The sequence below is a fragment of the Vulpes lagopus genome, chromosome 9, assembly GCF_018345385.1.
Source record: "Vulpes lagopus strain Blue_001 chromosome 9, ASM1834538v1, whole genome shotgun sequence".
Classification (NCBI taxonomy): Eukaryota; Metazoa; Chordata; class Mammalia; order Carnivora; family Canidae; genus Vulpes; species Vulpes lagopus.
The window spans coordinates 47,028,517-47,049,170 of NC_054832.1; the positions used below are offsets into that span (position 1 = coordinate 47,028,517).

At 33.7% G+C, this 20,654-nt stretch overlaps 1 protein-coding gene across 1 annotated transcript in view; it reads right to left on the reverse strand.

Annotated features, from left to right (window-relative positions):
- CNBD1 (cyclic nucleotide binding domain containing 1) overlaps nt 1–20,654 on the reverse strand; it is a 541,281-nt gene that overhangs the window by 217,960 nt on the left and 302,667 nt on the right. Inside the window, exons 8-9 of the mRNA XM_041768591.1 lie at nt 13,163–13,327; nt 11,959–12,091 (exon numbers count right to left, since the gene is read on the reverse strand). Coding sequence (XP_041624525.1) covers nt 11,959–12,091; nt 13,163–13,327 — 298 coding nt within the window. The remainder of the gene's footprint in view (nt 1–11,958; nt 12,092–13,162; nt 13,328–20,654) is intronic.

Sequence of the window (20,654 nt, forward strand, 5' to 3'; positions counted from 1 at the left end):
TTGTGTCTCAATGACATCTCCCTTAAATTCTTCTTATTTTTTTTTTTAATTCTTCTTATAAAGATAAGAAGATATGTGTAGATGGCAGATAAGGCCCACCTGGTTAATCTGGGATAAGGTCTTCCTCTCAAGAACCTTTCTTTCTTTATTTTTTTTAAGACTTTTTAAATTTATTTATTCATGGGATACACACAGAGAGAAGCAGAGACACAGGCAGAGGGAGAAAGAGGCTCCATGCAGGGAGCCCGATATGGGATTCGATTGTCGGACTCCAGGATCATGCCCTGAGCTGAAGGCAGATGCTCAAACACTGAGCCAACCAGGCGTCCCAAGGTCCTTCCTCTCAAGAGCCTTAAGGTTACCATACCTTTTGCCATATAAGGTAATATTCACAAGCTCAAGGATTAGGAAGTAAATATATCTGTGGGGAGTCATTTTTTCTGCCACAATAATAAAAGGTATAATCTAACTACAAAATTTATATTTGTATTTATCAAACTGTTAAAATGCTTGCAATTTTTTCAGATTTATTTATTTTACAGAAAAAAAAAGAGCGAGAATGGAGGGGAGAGAGAGAAAAAGAGAAATAATCTTAAGCAGACATCTCTCTGAGCATAGGGCATGCTCAGACCTTGAGATCTCACAACCTTGAGATCATGACCTGAGCCCAAGTCAAGTGTTGGAAGCTTAACCAGCTGAGCCACCCAGATACTTGGAATTTTTCAAATGTGAGTCGTATCTAACAAATCAGAACTTCCCCAGATATTTTCAAGCAACCAATATATTTGGTTTTAATAGCAATGCATTTTACTTCTATTGGTTAAATTTTTAGGACTTTGTATCCAGACTCTAATAAAATTATGACTTAGTTTTAAAGATCTCATGTACATGCATCTAGATCCCAATGTTTTAGAAATGGGCAAAAAACTATGAAATAAAACAAAATTTATAATGAAAATTAACAGAAACATATTTAATGATATTTCTATCCACAATATTTCTGAGATAAATTGTTAAAGCTCCTATGATTATAAGAGTAGAAGTTGTTTTCATAGAATGTTAAAATTACTAAATTTTACCTGGTAGTTGCATATTTCCAAATATGCAGAAAGATGTACAATTAAATCATGAGGAAACAGATTTTTTTTTAAAAAAAGCAGATTTTCATGGGAGAAAATTAAATTTTCTTGCATTACAAAAGAAATTTAATATAGAAAGATACAAGTAGAAATACAGGATCATACTTAAGTGAACTTGGCAAATAAATTTAGAAAATAAAGTAATAAAAACACATAATCTGAATTTGTATCTAAAGATAATCAATGTCACCACCATAAGTCCTTTAGTAAAAATAAAAATTAAAGATGAAGCTGAAAGATCAAGTGGTGAGCAGGCCCTTTAACAGTCTTGGGACTATTTGCTGATGGCAACAACTAAAGGGCATGAGTTTTAAGGACCAAAATGAAAAGGAAGGAAAAATGTATTCTCTTACAAGTTGGGGAATAAAATCAAACATGCTACATAATGAGAACATAAATTACAAATATCTATCAATGAAAACATGAGTTACAAATATCTGTCCATAGCCTAAAGAGTCACTGAGGAAGTTACATTTAGCTTGAGTTCCAGGGTAGGATAAAAAGCAACTCTCATGAACATTTATAAATAATGGCTTGTACTCACAAGAGTCTTGGGAGAGGAGATAGGGTGGTCTGTATTTAAATATCTCTGGTAAATACTAGGAAAATTTTGTTCTAACTTTGAGGTGGTGGATGAGAGCACAGCTTCACTTAAATTGTACTTGAGAATCCTGTATGGTGTTTGTAGTAGGAGTTTAGGCTGACACACACAGCTATGCATACATCTATGAATCAATAAAGCATTCTGGCTGAAATTAAAAATGAAATAAAGCATCCCATGCAAGTGCAGACTGCCAAGGGTACCAAGGAATAGAGAAAATGTATTTGAAAAGGTCTATTCCATACAATACCCTGAATAACTAAAATGGCTCTCACATTAAATTCTTTCCATTATTAGTATCACTGTTGTCTTTTATCTCTCTGCCTCTGTACTATCAAAATGAATTCCAAATTGTTTTCCTGATTTTCTACTGCCTCTATCCTTTCAACCATCATCATATTGCTTAGACTGATTTATTCTTCTAAAACTTTTACTAGGTATCTTTTACTAATACAACTTCTTTAATGATACCATGGTAGCTATAAGATAAAGCACAAGTACATGAATATGGCATTTAAAAAGCCTCAGACGATTTATAGTTTGGTCTGAGTTTGTAATGATTACAAATAAGCCTGACCTTAGCTGGGTTCTTTGATCCATTTTCCTGAATCATCTGCAAGGCATATATTGGCTCATGTTATTTTTTCTTTCTTTCCTAGAAATATCATTCCTACCCTCTGCCCAACTATATCCAAAAAAATACTTTCTTCCATTTAATTTCTACTGTATCTGTTAAGAGATAGTCATTTAACATTTATCATTGTAAATAATGTATATGTCCATGAGTTACTGAAAAGTATTTTAATGAAAGATATTTGTGATCCATCTCATTACTTTAAAATCAGTCATTATTTTTTTTTAATTATTAAATCTCTTAAAATCAAATCTAGTCGGGATCCCTGGGTGGCGCAGCGGTTCGGCGCCTGCCTTTGGCCCAGGGCGCGATCCTGGAGACCCGGGATCGAATCCCACATCAGGCTCCCGGTGCATGGAGCCTGCTTCTCCCTCTGCCTATGTCTCTGCCTCTCTCTCTCTCTCTGTGACTATCATAAATTAAAAAAAAATTAAAAAAAAAAAATCAAATCTAGTCAAACTACCCTACACAGTAATAAATTCATTGTAGCTGCTCAATATTTGATTTTATATAATTTTTGAATGCATTTCTTTTAATTTCCACAAAAGCATCTAATACAATGCTTTGTATATAATAGATGCTCAATAAAAATATTAATTGATTAAAGCCAAATTAAGAAATTGTTAAAAAGCACTTACAAAAGAGATCAACTTCGATAGAATGTATGATTAGAGTACTATTTTTGGTTCCGAAGTACAGAACGCAGACTCTATCTAAGTTTAAATAGAAAAGGGTTTATCAGAAGGTATTAGGAAGCTCTAGGAGGACCATGAAACCAGGTTTCAATAGTACAATAAAAAAAAAAATTAGCCAATGAAAGGCCCACCCACAATATAGAGCTCTTCTAAAGGAAGCCTCTCTCCTGCACATCGCTTTTATAGCTAGGGGCAAAATCAGAACCACAACCCTCATTGCTATGCCTGTAAAAAGACCTGCTCTCTGACTTCTTCGAAATGTTGTATAACCATATTTGTTGCAAAGAAACAGGCCATAGTCAAAATTAAATATTTTCAAAAAAGTTTCTATGAGGGATCCCTGGGTGGCTCAGCAGTTTAGCGCCTGCCTTCAGCCTAGGGCATGACCCTGGAGTCCCGGGATCAAGTCCCACGTCGGGCTCCCTGCATGGAGCCTGCTTCTCCATTTGCCTATGTCTCTGCCTCTCTCTCTCTCTCTCTCTTCTCTCTGTCTCTCATGAATAAATAAATAAAATCTTTATAAAAAAAGTTTCTAGGAGATGTAGACTTTAGCTTTTCTAGCCTCTACAGTAAAGGAAGGCAGGTTAAAGGTATTTGAAAGGGGCACTGAGAAAATATAATCAGCAGTATCTATCATGCTAAGAAAATGTTTCTTATAGTGATATTTATAAAAACAGTGTATACAAAGACAGATATAAAAAGTAGGAAGGCAATTAAACTTGAACTATATTTATCAGTAATCATTCCATTCCTAATTATGTTATAGACAGTGGGCTGCATATATATATAGTTTGTAAATTTGAATATAATGGCTAAAAATAAAAATGAATAATTGATAGTCTACACCTTTTTGCTTCTTGTGATTTCTTGAAGAGAATATTCTTTCAACTGCCTTTAATTGGTGTGGCCCTTAATACCATGCTAATGCTTGTCTTATTTGATATCATCTCAAGTTAAGGTTAGCTTTAATTATACTTGGGTTTAAAACACTGTGACCCATCAGCATTCTTAATTGTTGGCTGATTGTAATCATATAATCCCCTTAAACTTCTACTCAAAGATAGAATGAAGCAACAAATTTTGTTTTAATTGAGATTTAACAACAAAAGTATGTCCAAATATACTAAGATTTATTTAGTTAATACCTTTCCCTTGTGTAGAGAAAATATGTGCTAATCTACACATACTGAGCAGCAAAGAGTTGAATTATTTACTCCTGGAAGAAATGTGCCATAACTTTAGCTCAAGGCAAACACTGACTTCGAAATATTCATTCAACCTTTCATTCAACATATAAAAACCTACAAATTCTAGGTACTCTCTTGTGTACTGAAAAATACGATGGACATGTTCCAGAGGAATGTGAAATCTAGTAAGAAAACCAGCTCATAGCTTATTGGTAAATAACATGATGCAAGCTAAGATAGAACAGGGGTTAGCAAATTTTAGCCCATGGGTCAAATCTGGGTTGAGACTTATTTCTGTACATTCCTCCAGCTAAAAACATATTTTATAATTTTAAAGAGGCTCAAAAGGAGAAGATGAAGAAAAAGAAGAAGAGTTAGAAGAATAGGACAAAGAAGAAGAGGAGGAAGGAGAGTAGGAAGTGGGAAGGAACAGCAACAGACTATACATGATTTGCAAAACTTAAAATATTTACTATCTGTCCTTTTATAGAAGTTTGCTGAACCCTCAGAATGGAATGAATAGAGTCTCCCAGAGTAGAGTGACATCAGTAGAATCTAAGTTGGTATAAGAAAAATGATCTTAACAATAAGTAAATTCAATGAGGTGAAGGTTGAGGATTTACTCTAAGAAGAGGAAACAGCATTTGTAAAGATCTTGAGAGGAAGGAGTCATAAAGGTCATAAAAATCCAGAATGACTGAAACGTGAACAGGGAAAAAAGATTACTCAATATAAAACTCAATATAAAACAGGCAAGACCCGGATGCAACTGGCCTTTTAAATTGTATTAAGGATTTTGTATTTTAATAACAATGAGAAGAATAAATATGCTAAGGAGTTGAACGATAAGATAAACTTTATTTTAGTATCAGTCAGTATAGTTAAGTGTATAGGATATATTATAACCTGTGGGAAAAGAAAGTGGGGACAAGAGGAGAGAAGAAGATGTTAAAGTGGTGACAGGATTCTGGGGCTGGGTAAGATGGAATAAGTGCAAGAAGCATTCTAGTAAAAATGGTACATGTCAAAGACAAGGAGAAAATCTCAAAAGCAACAGGAGAAAAATGACTCATCACTTAGAGGTGAGCCACAGTAAGACAAAAAGCTCACTTCTCAACAACAACAAAAAAAACCCTTGAAACTAGAAGACAATGAATAATGTATTCAAAGTGTGCCAAAAACAGAACAACACTATCAACAAAGATATCTTTCAAAAAGGAGAAACAGCCCCAGTTTAAATAAACCTGACATTATCTGTTGCTATCACAAATACTAAAGGAACTTCTTCAGACTGGAAGTAAGCAATACCAATCAGAAATTCAAATCTGCTAGAAAAATTAAAAAGTACTGTTAAAGGTAAATATATAAAGGTCAGCATAAGTGCACATTGCTTCTTCTTCTTTTAAATGACTTGGAGAGTGATTGTGTGAAATAATAGGTACACAATCCTGATTCGAGGTCTGTAATATAGATGTGTATACATTCACCAATAACAACGCAAGGTGGCAGGTTGGAATAAACTAATAACGGACTAAGGAAAGGATATCGGATGGTATATCAAATCCGCAGGAATAAATGAAGATAACTAGAAATGGTAAATAAGGTATTGAATATAACAAACACTATAAAAATATACTTGTACTACTTCTTCTCACAGTTCTTTTAAAATATGTAAGATTAGATAATATAATAACAATTTATTGTTCAATTTGAACATATATAAATGTGATATGTATAATGATAATAGCACACAAAGAATGAAAATCAAGTTATATATTGTAATATTTCTATATCTAGCTGGAATTAAGTTAGTAAAAATCTGAAGTAGATTCTGATAAGTTGAGATATATTTTATTAGCCCTGGAACAAACATAAAGGAAATAAAAAAAATAGTGAAAAATCAGTTTTTTTGATCTAGCTTTCAAGGAGCTTGGGAGTCACTACTTCATTCTAACAAGTAAAGACTTAAAAAAAAAACAACCTTGAAAAATCAAGAATTTTTAACTCGTAAGAGGAATGAGGTCAAAGGGCAAGCTGCTGCCCCCCCCCCCCCCCCAAACTGGAGAGACTAACAAGCAAATACAAAGAATCACAACTTAGCAGAAAAGAAACCTCCTCAGAAACCAGTGCTGGGGTAGGAAAATCTAAACTGTACTTGACAAACTGCTGAAGCTTCACTGTGGACAAATATGAGCTTAAAATTCCAAGGGGACCCAGGATTCAGAAGATCCCACACTTTTGTGAGTTTTATCTCCTGGATCTTTACTAAGTTCCTACAATATATATTAGTGAAAAATTTCTCATGTTTCTGGCATGAAATAAGCAAGGCACTCTGTTTTTAACAAGGCTTGCCTTCAGGGGAAACTAGTTAACCAGTCTAACCTAATGGGGTTTTATCAGATCCTAAATGAGAGAAGGGAAGTAACTAACTTCAGCCCACACCGGCCATCCTGTCCAATCTAATGTGGGGGTGCAGATGGGTGGAGAAGACTAAGAAGTATAAGTGAAACTCCCATTCCTGAGGCATAAGCCCACTGAAACACTGAGCCCTAATCATAAGACTATAAAACACTTCTTCCCCTAAACCTTATAACCATATTACTAAAACCTACTTAAAGAAGTTGTGTTAAAAAAAAAAAAAAAAGAAGTTGTATTTACAAAGTACCTCATGCCCAACTATCAAGAAAAATGTCAAGAGAATGAGAAGACAAGGTACAGTTGGGGAGAAAATATTTGCAAAAGATATATCTGAAAAAGCACCGTTATCCAAAATAAACAAAGAACTCCTAACAATAACCAAAAAAATTGATTAAAAGATGGGCCAAGACCTTAATAGACACCTCACCAAAAAAGATGTATAGATTGGAAATAGACATGTGAACAGATGCTTCATTCAAATTCTATCAGGGAAATGCAAATTAGAACAATGAAATATCGCTACACATCTACTTAAGTGGACAAAATCCAGACACCAAATGCTTATGTAGATGTGGAGTAACATGAACTCTCACTAATGATGGGAATGCAAAATAATACAGCCACTTAAGAAGACAGTTTGGCAGTTTCTTACCAAACTAAACTTACTATTAATATACTATCCAGGAACTGTGCTCCTTGATATTTACCCAAAGTTGAAAACTTATGTCCATACAAAAATCTGCCTAAGGATGTTTATAACAGATTCATTTATAAATTTCCAAAATCCGGAAGCAACAAAGATTTCCTTCAGTAGATGGATGGATAAATATCCAGGTAAGGGAGTATCATCCAGCATTCAAAAAAATGAGCTATTAAACCACAAAAAGACATAGAAAAACCTTAAATATATATTATTGAGTGAAAGAGAGCATTCTAAAAAGGGTACATACTGTATGTTTCTAATTCTATGAGACTCTGGAAATAGCAAAAACATTAAAAAAAACAGCAAAAAGATAAGTGGTCGCCAGTTGTTAGGGAAGGGTAAGGAATGGATGTATGGAGTGCAGAGGATTTAGGGCAGTGAAATTATATGATACTGTGATGGTGGATAAATATCATTACATATTCATCCAACTCAGAGAATGTCCAACACCAGAAGTGAGACGTAAAGGAAATTATGAGCTTTGTCTGATGATGTTCCAATGATAATGATGATTTAATGTAGGTTTATTACTTGTAACAAATGTACTAGTCTCATGGAGCACATTAATAGTGGGAAATGCTATGCAAGATTGGGGTAGGAGTACATGTGAAATCTCTGTTCCTTCTGCTCACTTTTGCTGTGACCCTAAAACTGCTCTTAACAAATCTATTAAGAAGTCACTAAATGAATTAATATATTACATTGGAAAATATCCAGTCAATACAAAAGATGCCCATAAGAAAGGAATGGAGGGGGAAAAATCAAAATCAGTAGCGTCTCTAAAGTACAAGCCTGGTTACGGATGCTCAAGAATGTGCAATCCAACTAAAGAGTTTAAAACCTTACAGAATTATTTGATATGCAAGAACCTGAAGCCAAAGAGTTACTGGAATCTAGAGCCCAGAACTTTACACTTCTGTTTGGTAGAGGTTCAAAGTACATATTTGTGTCTGAAACTCTCCACTTTTCGTTTGGGAAGACGAGATTTTTTTTAACTGTTATTATATTGTCTTATTGTATCTTTCAGAACTAAATTGGTTACTACTTTTTTTGAGTATCTCTAGTTATGGTTTGCTATGTCATATTCTGCTTGGAAAAGACAGAGCATAATGATATAAGCACCTTAACAATAAAATATACATAAAGAGTTTACTGATGCCAAGTTAACTTTTTTTTTTCTTATACACAATAACCACAGAAACAGGCTGATTAGTGAGAAAAGCTGGTTGTCTTTTTCCAGCCAGTCTTACTTTGAAAAAATAAATAACATCTGGGAAGACTTTAATCGGTGTGATACAAACCGGACATGCCCAAATTACTAGCAGCATTGTACACATTCATTATAGTCAGGATCCCTGGGCATGTGAAGCAAAAGTAAGAAGACTTAGGAAGTTAACAAAGGAAATAGAGCCAGAGATAAGCTTTACTTATTTCATAGATTGTCAAGGATTAATCCTAAATTCTATCAAGCTTTTGAATAATTAACTAAATCTCACTGAAACTTCATCCAATATACATACTTAAAAGAAGATCAAAACACACATAATTATGCCTTGGAAATCATACTCATGCTAATTTTAAACCAAGATAATAAAAGTATAATTTGAGCTAGAGCCTCTACATTTTCTGATAAAAATTCAAAATAAATCTTGAGCAAAGTCGAGAAGTATTACATCTAATGCTTCTCTTTGATATATCAAGTTTGTCACTGTCATATAAGAAAATCTGATTAGGTTGACTGAATTTATTCTTCACCTAGGTATGTTTATTTATAAGAACCACAGTATTTCAGGGTTGAAAGAGGCTTTGAAGATCATTTACTGTAATTGTCATTCCTCTCTAAGGAGGACAAATGATTTTTAAAACTTTACAAATGTAAGCACCACATATTTATATTTGGGAATCAGTGGGAAAATAATGCTACTTTTGACTTATTCAACATAATCACAGTCCATTGCAATAAATAGAGTCCACCATTATTTTTAAACGCATTTACTAAAAAGAACTTGAGCCCAATATTAGTCTAAGAAACTGCTTCAACTCAGGACTACCTTGGGATCCCTGGATGGCTCAGCGGTTTAGCACCTGCCTTCAGCCCAGGGTGTGATCCTGGAGACCCAGGATCAAGTCCCATATTGGGCTCCCTGCATGCCTGCTTCTCCCTCTGCCTGTGTCTCTGCCTCTCTCTCTTTATGTGTGTCTCTCATAAATAAATAAAATCTTTTTTTTTTTTTATATAAAATCTTTTAAAGAAAATCAGTACTACCTTAATTCTGATGCCAAATTTAAGAATTTTAGATTGATATTTTAGACTGACACATATTAGTCATCATTAGTAATCAAATAGATTAAAAGCTCATAATTATTCCCCTTTCTAAAATTCCACATTCTTTTAGCTCACATACATAATTGAAAATATTTTTGAATTATGGTTTTTTCCAACCTTTTTATTTTATTTTGTAAGAGATTTTATTTATTTATTTGAGAGAGAGAGAGAGCAATGGAGAGAGAGCACAAGCAGCGGGAGGAGCAGAGAGAGGAGACAAGCAGACTCCACACTGAGCACAGAGCCCCGTGTGGGGCTTCATCCAATGACCCTGAGATCACGACCTCAGCTGAAATCAAAAGTCTAACGCTTAACTGCCTGAGCTGCCCAGGAGCCCCTCTTTCTTTCTTTTCAATAACCTAAAATATATTAATATTCTTATAGACGGGCAAGACTGAGACATTATTTTTTTTATATACAAAATAGCCCTGGAAATGAGGCATGGACCAAAATGTGCTGTTTCTGATACAAAAGGAGGAAACCCATGAAGATCAAAACAGCCATATTTAAAAAAAAATTGTTTCTATACAATACATATGCTAAATTTAGAAGTGCTCAATTCCTAATTTTTCCCAAGTCAGGTACTACTTGCTTTCTTAAATGTACTGTTGGCCAAAAATGGCATTCATAACTCATTAGAAAAAAATGTTTCATGAACAAAAATACATCTAAAATTCAACTTTTCCAAGAAAGAAAAAAATATATATATAAATATGGGTTAAAAAATATGGGTTAAACCCTGTATTTTTTAAAAGTGATAATAAAATATAAAAATAAGAACTGGAAAAAATTGGAAATAACTTAGTAAAGGGCTATCATCTCACCAAACTTAGCAAGTTTATTAGAGAATCTCAGTTTTTGAAGCATAATCTTGCCTCTAGTGATATTTACTTTTCTTCTAATAAAGGAACCTTCTGTATTGGTTCTATGCTATACCTTACTTTTCTATTGCACAGTGACTCCCTTAAAGGATATATTACCCAGATTTTTCTTAACTCCACCATATTTTTATTAACAGTCACATTACAGAATTTGCAACTCAGACTCATTCTTTTTAGAAGGTTAAATTTAATTCAGAAATGTTCTCCTCCTGCCAACATTTCCCTCATATTTATGGTTCTATAGGTTTGAAATGGAAGTATTTCTCTCAAACACTACCTCTTCTATTATAATCCATTGTTCCACTACGGAGAAAAACCAAGCAAGGCTGCAAAACTCTTTCTGTTGTTTGTGGCTATCTCCTGTAGGGCAAAAGATCTCCTTACTGAAGGAAATCTACCACAGTTCCTCTTATGTTGATGTCTTAGTCACTTTGGGCTGATATAACAAATATCATAGGCTGGATGGCCTAAACAACAAACATTTATTTCTCACAGTTTTGGATGCTGAAAAAGTCCAAGATCAAGATGCCAGCAGATTCAGTGTCTGGTAAGATCCCTCTTTCTTGTTTGCAGACAACTGCCTTCTTGTATCCTCATATGGGCAAGAAAGAGATCATCTCTCTTATGTTTCTTCTTATAAAGGCATTAAACCCATACATAAGGGCTCCACGTTAATGACTTAATCATCTCTCAAAGGACCCTCCTCCAAATAACATCATATTGGAGATTAGGGCTTCAATATGAGTTTTGTGGGACACAAACATTCAATCCATAGAAGGTGACATCTCTTACTTAATGGGCTCTCATAGATAGAAACAGTTGTACAAAATGGCTTAATGCCACTTACACCTTTTGTGTACATGTAAGCAGGAAATCCATACATCCCTGCCATGCCAAATATTGGAAATGTTGGCAGCTTCACTGCTGCTACCCCAGCTATCTCAGCTGCTATCTCAGCCTCACCTTTTCTCTATCTTTCCACTAATAATGTGTAGTGCAGGTACAGAGAATCAAACTTGCTGCTTAAGTAGGTTTTCAATCAGGAGGAAAGGAAAAATGAATATAACTTCTCACTGCATTTCTCCTTATAGTCCTTATGTTAACTGTCAGGGTGGTGCAAGAAGGGCAGGGCCATGGAGAAGTATAGGGGGATATGGAAATAAGGTCAGTTCTGAGATCAGTTTTCAAGCCAATCAGAATGATTTTTTAATAAAAACAGGCAATAAGCTAAATGTCCAATTAAAAGTCTACATTAAGAAATTAGGGAAAGACTCATATGAATAAATATTATATAAAACATTAAAATTATGAAAAAGTATAAATTCCAATATTACGTTACGTAAAGAAAATGATCCAAAATTGCATTAAACTCACCGTGACCTGGTGGAAATTTTTTCCATTTAATGAGTGCAACTAGTTCATATATGGATAAAGTAGGCCATTCTTCATAATATGGACATTTACGAATTAATTTCACCTTTTGTTTATTTTCAAGTTTTATTTTTTCCTGAAAAAGTCATTAAAAAAGAAGGAAAAATGAATAGCAGATAGATAAATGGCAATAACAGAAAATAAAGGTCATATGAATGTAAATTGCATAAAATACATTTGAATTTTGTAGGAGTATCATTCTATAATCATATAACCATACTGAAATTTAGTCTTCAGATTTGCTACTAAAATTATATTTTCCCACCTTTCATAATATTTTTAGACTTCCATAAATGTTTTAGCATTTTTAAGAAATCCTGTCATAGTCAAGACTAAACTCAAAAGTTATACTTGATAATATTGAATAACTGATACTTATATTATTAGAGACCTAAATCAAGAAGATGGATGTCTCCTCATCTCCCTCCAACCTGAGCACACAACCATAGCTGATGCCAATGGTTTGTTGCACCTGCTCCAGACTTAGATCCTATCAAGAAAAGCTGGCAGAGAAGGACAATGGGGGCCTTTCAATGCAGTCATTTATATAAATTTTCTCTGTCATCAGGAAAGGAGAAATCAAAAAGAGGGAACATTTTGGAGTTGACTAAAGTAGAATAAATCTGAAACATAAAGTAAATAAGTTATCTTAATGTAGCCGAATTAGGGGGTCAGAATTAAGTTGTGATCACCTATTCATGTGACCCTGGGTCTATTAAAGCAATGAAATAGCATACCAATCACTTCCAAGTATTTTTTTTCTCCTCAGATGGACTGTACAGATTTAGAGATCTGTCTGTATGATTATCTGGTATCCCTAACACATGACAAGCTGTTGACATCCAAAGCATATGTTTGTTGAATGAATACATGAATAAATGAATATATAAATGAATGGATTTTAAATTCAGGAAAAACCAAAAGTGCTAAAGATATACATAAAATATATCCAGGGAGATCTTTCTTTCCACTTCAACTACCCATCATCATCAAAAGCTTAGATAATGTTCATCAAATAAGCCACACTTTTATGGCTCCAAGTCAAGTTATATTAAAAAATAAAAAAGATATGAACATCTTCTGTCTAAAGATAAAACTTGAATTTAAACACATATTGTGCTAATATATAGATTAGGTATGCTCATACCGATTTTAACCTCGCATAATCCTTTGCAGAGATTTTAAGAATTTCACAGTCTTCTTCTGTGATCACCGAGTACTCCTTTGTTTCTGATTCAGTCTGAGCTGCAACTTCCAGAGTCCCAAAGGTACTCCACTGTCCAAGCTGTAAAAAATACAGATGTAATTTAAACTTCATTATCACTCATCAACATAAAAATACCAGTAGTGGTGGTAATAGAAGCAGTCTAGAAGAGTCTGCAAAAAGGATGATGGCAGGTCAAACGCCAACTCTGTGAAAGAAGGGGATCTAAACAGTCTTGCAAGGCTGTCATACTTCTGCCCAATGCTACCTTCCCAAAGGAAGGAAAAGCTTCCACTTTTTCACTAGCATGAAAGAAATAACTTATAAGATAGATCTTCTGTTTTATCCACTGATTCATTTTAAGTACCTGGAATAATGCTTGGAACATAGCACCCATTCAATAAATATTTGTTGAAAGAGTGAAGAAAAAAATACACTGGTCTTCTGTTTATTTTATTATTCTCATACATTGGTAGTAATAATGAAAATTAATATAGTGTTATGCAGTATATAAATATATACACATACACACATGTAGAGTCTCCTAAATACAATATGTAAAAAATAAATATTTAGCATGCTAAAAATGTTACACTAGAACAATATTGTAATTATTAGGATATAATGAGAATATACGTAGTTACATAGAGGATCTATATTCATGTTTGCCTGGGGGAAAATATATACCATGGATAATACATATCTATGAAATTGAGAAGCTTCTCTGGGAAAATATCAGGTCTATATGGCTAAGATAATATGAGAGGACCTCCACTCTTCCATTTTAAATCCATAGAAAGGCTGAATTGTTGAGCTTGGATAGCTGAGCTTCAATCTGCAAGTCCAGAAATAAAGAGGAATTTTAAACAATTACTGATGAAGCCAAAGTGGTCCACAGTGATATGAGACTAGGATACAGGCCTAAAGGGTCAAGTTCCAGGATTTGTCATACATGTGGAAATAGATGAGACCCAGGACCATACAGGGTAAGGAACTGAAATTGAGCTCTCTTGCCTAAAGCCCAGGACCTTGAAGAATCACCTCTATGTGAAATGGAGGTAACAAAAACTCTACCCACTAATTTAGCTAGGGAACTGAGTAGAGTTGTCACAAAATCAGGTTCCTAGGTCTATAACTTGCGTAGGTGAATAGTATACATTTACACATAGTGCAGGACTCATAGCTTAAAAATTACTGTACAGTCTGCTACACAACTAGTAAAACACCTAGAATCCAGGAACGTGCAAATTTAAAACCTTAGGTATGAATTGAGAATAAAGGAATTCACATAGGAAGCAATCCATGTTAATAACAAAATCACAATAAAAAATTACAAGCCTCACAAGTGACAAAACCCCTATGACAGTAACTCAACAAAGAACCTGAAAAAATATTGAACAACCTAAAAGAAGCTATATGCAATCAATATATTAGATTATAAAATTGGAGTATAACATGATGGAAGCAAAAGGAGGCATTTTGCAAAAGAATAAAATTAAACTTTTATAAGTAAAAAACAATTATTACAAAAACTCAGTGGATACTTTAGTTAAAACTTAAGAAATAATTCATGAAATGAATTATTATATCCATGAGTAAAACATTCAGAATAAAACATATAAAATATAGATGGATTTTGATATAAGACTTTAAGAAATGTGAAAGAAAGATGGTGGCCATTCAGCATATATCTATTAGGATTTCCAGAAGAAACCAAAAATAATGGGAGAGGAGTAATTATCACATCAGTGATACTGGAACCAAATTTTCCAGAATAGGGAAGATGTGAGTCTTAGAAATGAAGGAACAATACCAAACCCAAAGACAAATACAAAACAGTTGATAAAAAATGGGTAAATGTAAATAAAATGTATTGGCATACAATATTTTTAAAATAAATAATATAGGGTACCTATAAAATAACAGATTTAAAACACTTTTACAACAGCAAATACAAAGAGAAGAGCAGGAAGATAAAAGTTATTGAGAATCTTTATACTTTCAAACTAGGAAATAAAAAGGATTATATAGGTGTTCATAGTTAAAACTGCAAATTTAATAGTATAGAAATTGGAACTTCACAAATGGAAAAGAAAATAAACACAATGACACAAAAAAGTGACGAAATTTACTATATCCCTAAAATATATAACACCTATAATTTGACTTAAATAGGACAACAAAAACAAATAATTATAGAAAATGACAAATTATAAAAAAAAAATAACTTCCAGAGAAAAACAACTAAACAAATCACACACAAGAACATTCTCAACCTTACTAATAGAGAAATGTTTATTCATCTATCAGATTGGAAATATTAAAGTACTCCAACCTATGAGACGGGTAATATTTTCATACGTAACTCAAGAAACTATAAAAACTTTTTAAAATGAGAAATAATCTGGCAATATTTACTAAAATAAACAAAGAATGTACGAAATGAAATACTTTATCCTGATACTCGTCTCATAGGATCTACCTTACAGAAAAATGCATTCTTAAGGATATATATATATTATATATATTTTTAAAAATTGTATTTATTCATTTGAGAGAGGGATTGAGAGAGGAAGAAAGAGAGCACCAGTGAGGGGAGAGGCAGAGGGAGAGGGAGAAGCAGACTCCCCGCTGAGCAAGAACCCAATGCAATGCTCAATCCCAGGTCCTGGGATCATGACCTGAGCTGAAGGCTCAACTAACTGAGCCACCTAGGTGACCCCTTTAAAGATATAGTTACAAGAAGTTTAATGTAGCACTTTTTAATAACCCCCAACTGGAGTCTTTTTTAATGGCCCTAATTAACGTGTGTTTGTGTGTATATTCAGTTAAGTCTAAGTTTTTACATACTGTTTAAAATTAGTAAAATCTATGTATCTTAACCTTTAACAATTAGGTAAAAATATATGTTGAAAATTTTTATAAACTGAACAGTTACAAAGAAAGTAATCTGTATTAGTTTATATAATTGTTCATATGTTTATGTGAGCTCAGAGAAAGTTATGCAAGTATAAATACCAGGCCACTCAGGGGAGAAGTGGGGCTAAAATGACAAAAGACTTAATTATCTTTCCCTTAAAACATATTTTCTTTCAGTTACAACACTGAGTATGTATTAAATTTTAAGTTTTGGACCTTTTAAGAGAGATTTAAAATGCAGATTCAGAACAACATGTTATGTTATTTTCCACACCTATGTTATCTCTCTTGATATTTTTATAGTGATATATGAAATATATTAAATGATATATATTAGACATATATAGTGATCTCTGAATGATGAAAGTGCAGATAACTATCATTGTCTACTATATAACTGTATTTTCTGAAATTTTCAATAAACGTAGCAATTTTGAAATCTGGCAATATTACAAAGCTATTTAAATTATGAACAAGTCCATCTTTCTCAATGTGGAGGAAAACATTCATTACGGTTAGATAGATAATCGTATTTTGCTGGAAATGGTTGTTGGAAGTACACAAAAGGAGCCATTTCTCTCACTTCTAAATTCTCATGCTATTTTACTGAAAAATAGATAATTACCTTTATTGGGAAATGATGTATTCCCATGATTGAAAATTATTACACTTTTCTAATAATATATGTGCCAAACAATTGCTTCTGAAAAACAAGAGTTGGTAAATCATTAAGATTTATTTTGAGTAAAAACAGTGTTAATGTTTGTTTCAAGCAGCATTTTACTGTTTCTGAAAAACAATAGACTTTTACAAGTATAATTTTTGTTCCTCTTGTATTACTTTTCTAATGCTTCCAGCTTTCAGGCATTTACACATTAAACAAGATCAATAACTAAAGTTGGAATTGTTATTTTTAAACCAAGGAAAGGTCCTGTTCCTAACCCTGTGGAACAATTTTTTTCCTTAAGAGACTGAAGAGGCAGGGACTGGAGGCCTGGGTGGCTCAGTGGTTGAGCATCAGCCTTTGGCTCAGGGCTTGATTCCAGGATCCGGGATGGAGTCTTGCATCGGGCTCCCTGTAAGGCACCTGCTTCTCCCTCTGCCTATGCGTCTGCCTCTCTGTGTGTGTCTCTCATGAATAAATAAACAAAATCTTTTTTTTTTTTTAAAGAGGCTGAAGAGGCAGACAGAGACTACAAAGCCTCTTTAGATCAAGGGTTCAGAGTCTTGGTACAAGGATGGACTTTTGGAATATTCTTGAACTCCTCCTGTCTCATTCCACAGTTTGTGATTCTTTGTAAATTTCTGTTGTTTTTATTTCTTTGAATGACTTTCTACAGCTTTCATTAGATTCTCAAAGGTGTCTATGTCTCAGAAAAAAAAATTGCATTTCCCCTATGATTAAAATGGCTCATTTAAGAAAGTACATTCTCATAACCAAATAATGTTGTACAATAAGAAAGTAATGTGAAAATGCCACATTTTATAATCTCTGACATGCTTATGGAGGACTTGGGCCATATTCAGGGTAAATGTGATATCTAAAAGGTAGAAGCAGGAACCAACCTGAATGTAAGAACAGTCTGATTGGGACCACTCAACCCACTGGTTAAGAGACTGGCATGCCTGCCTAAATTCCCTGGGTACATTCATTCCAAACCTGTATGCTGAGCCAAAGAGGAAAACATTTCCAGTCTACAGGAAAAGAACTGATATTTGAAGGTTGTATGAATAACTATGCAGTCTCTATGTAAAACCTACAACTCAAGACAATTATAGATTTGGTCAATAAAGTCTTCTTTAAAAGTAATCTAAATAAAGCTTCAGATTATGTTCCTCATACACTTTGGCAAGAAGAGTCTAAATATCATAATAGATCAGAAAAGTAGAAGAAATTCTTTTTATTTTCTCCAAAACAGAGAGTTTCTTCAAACATTCTCAGGGCATTTCTACCTTCTCAATTATTTACATGAAGCTCTTTTCTGAAATACCTAACACACTGACTGTTGATTTGAATTCTACCCAGTTTCAGACCCAGTTTAATCCCTGTCTCTTTTCTAAAGCTACCTACATCACCTCAGTCTGATTTCTAATAAAGTATGTGCTCTATTATTCTGTTCTATAATATGCTCTCATAAGTAAGGGCATTCTAAAAATATTAAAAATATTGTATTACTATCTTAAGACTTTGAGGATAAAGAAATGTGTTCCTTCCCTCTAACACAGGAAGATTTTCGGCAGCAAAGGAACCTGGGTTGAATAATCATCATTTGGTACCACGTTAAGACCTGTGCAATTATAATTAAATATCCTTAAGTTTTAAAGGTTTAGTAGTAAAACATTAACTTCTCTATTAGGTAAATGTTAAAGTTGGTATATAGGGTTTATCTGATGCTTACTTAATTCCACTGTGATTATAGACATAATCATTTGAAATTTGTTGAGACTCAATTTATACCCTAGCACTAAATCAATTTTAAAAATATTCCATGTGCAGGGGCACCTGAGTGGCTCAGTGGTTGAGCATCTGCCTTTGGCTCACTTTGTGATCCCAGGGTCCTGGGAATGAGTCCCACATCAGGCTCCCTGCAGGGAGCTTGCTTCTCCCTCTACCTATGTCTGCCATTCTCTCTGTGTCTCTCATGAATAAATAAATATTTTTTTAAAAAGTTCCATGTACACTTAAAAGGAATATACATTCTGCAATTGTTTGCAATATTGAATACAGGTCTATTAAATCAAGTTTGTTAATTGTGTTGTTTAGAATTTCTGTATCTCCACTGATACGTGTGTGTGTGTGTGTGTGTGTGTGTGTGTATTTGGTCTGGTTCCCTATCCCTTAGTGATATCTATTAAATCATCATCCATAGTTGTGGATTTGCTTACTTTTCTCTCTCTCTTTCTTTCTTTCTTTCTTTCTTTCTTTCTTTCTTTCTTTCTTTCTTTTTCTTTCTTTCTTTTTCTTCTTTATCAATATTTATGTATTTTGAGGTAATAATTTTCAGTGCATACAAATTTCACATTAATTATGAAATATACCTTTTTACCTTTAATAATGTCCTTGGAATAAAGTCTACTTTGCCTACTATTAGTAGAGCTACACCAGCTTTCTTTGGATTAGTGTAATCTGGTTTATCATCTTGCATTATTTTAATTTGCAACTTCCTGTGTATTTGTAATAAGGTGTGTCAGCATATAGAAGTTATTTTATTTACTCTGACAATCTTTGTTTATTAAAATGGTCTGTTTACATTTAATGTAATTACAGAGACATTTAGGTTTAAATTTGTCATCTTAATATTTGCTTTCCATTTGTCTATTTTTGTGTGTCGTTTCCTCCTTTTTATTCAGTGCTGAACATTGAGTATAAAAAACTTATTGCTGGAGATGATATCATCTTTCTCTGAGATGCTTTACTTTTAAATTGACAGCTAAGTAGTGAGCATAGACGTAGATTAAATTGACAGATAAGTAGTGAGCATAGAAGTAGATTAACATGATCCAATTAGGAGTTGAGGTGTTTGAGGCTGGCTTTAGTTTTAGGTTTAAATTGATAGACTAACACGTTTATCAGAACTTCTTATCCTTGCTGGATACAGAACTCTTAATTGCTACCTGTTAAATGCTATGAGACTGATGACAATTCTTGTTAGATTTGTAGTTGTGTATTTTTACTTGCTTACTGTGATGGTTAATTTTGTGTGTCAACTTGACTGGGTCACAGAATACCCAGGTAAATTGTTCAAACATTATTCTGGGTGTTTCTGGATGAGCTGAACATTTAAATTAGTTCACAGAATAAAGAAGATTGGTTTCTGTACTGTGGCAGGGCTCATTCAATCAGCTGAAGACCTGATTAAAACAAAAGACAGATCCACAACCAAATAAGGAAGAATTTAGGAAATTCTCTATCCAGTGGCCGATAAGTTGATTTTCCTAGACATCAGTGATTACTGGTTTTACAGCATCTTCCAGACTTTGGACCCAAACTAGATATTAGTCTGGCAGATTTTGGATTTGCTAGTCTCCATCACTGCCTAAGCCGATTTGTTATCGATCTCTATCATCTATCTATCTATCTATCTATCTATCTATCTATCTATCTATCTATCTTTCTACCCATCTAGCTATTCATCTATCCATCCTACTGGTTCTGACATACAGATTTTTACAGGTTTTTAGCCTCTTGTTCCATAAAGCTTAGGATTAAGGAAATACCTGGAAGAAAAGAAAGGCATATCAGGCTACCTTTCCTCTGATTTTCTTTCCTCCCAGTATCTCAGCTCCTCAAATTCTGATTGTCTAGTTAGACTGAACTCTGGTTCAGTCTGGTACTGGTACTCTAAGACTGGTACTCTAAGACTCCTGAAAGTTCTGATCTACTTCTTTCTGCTTAGTTATTCATCCCCATGAGGCTTACAAATTGGCAGATGCCTCAAAAAGAAGCAACAGGAAATGCCTGGCTCAAAACAATATATTTCCTTTCTTTCTTGGCCCTTCAAATCCTGGTTCCCTT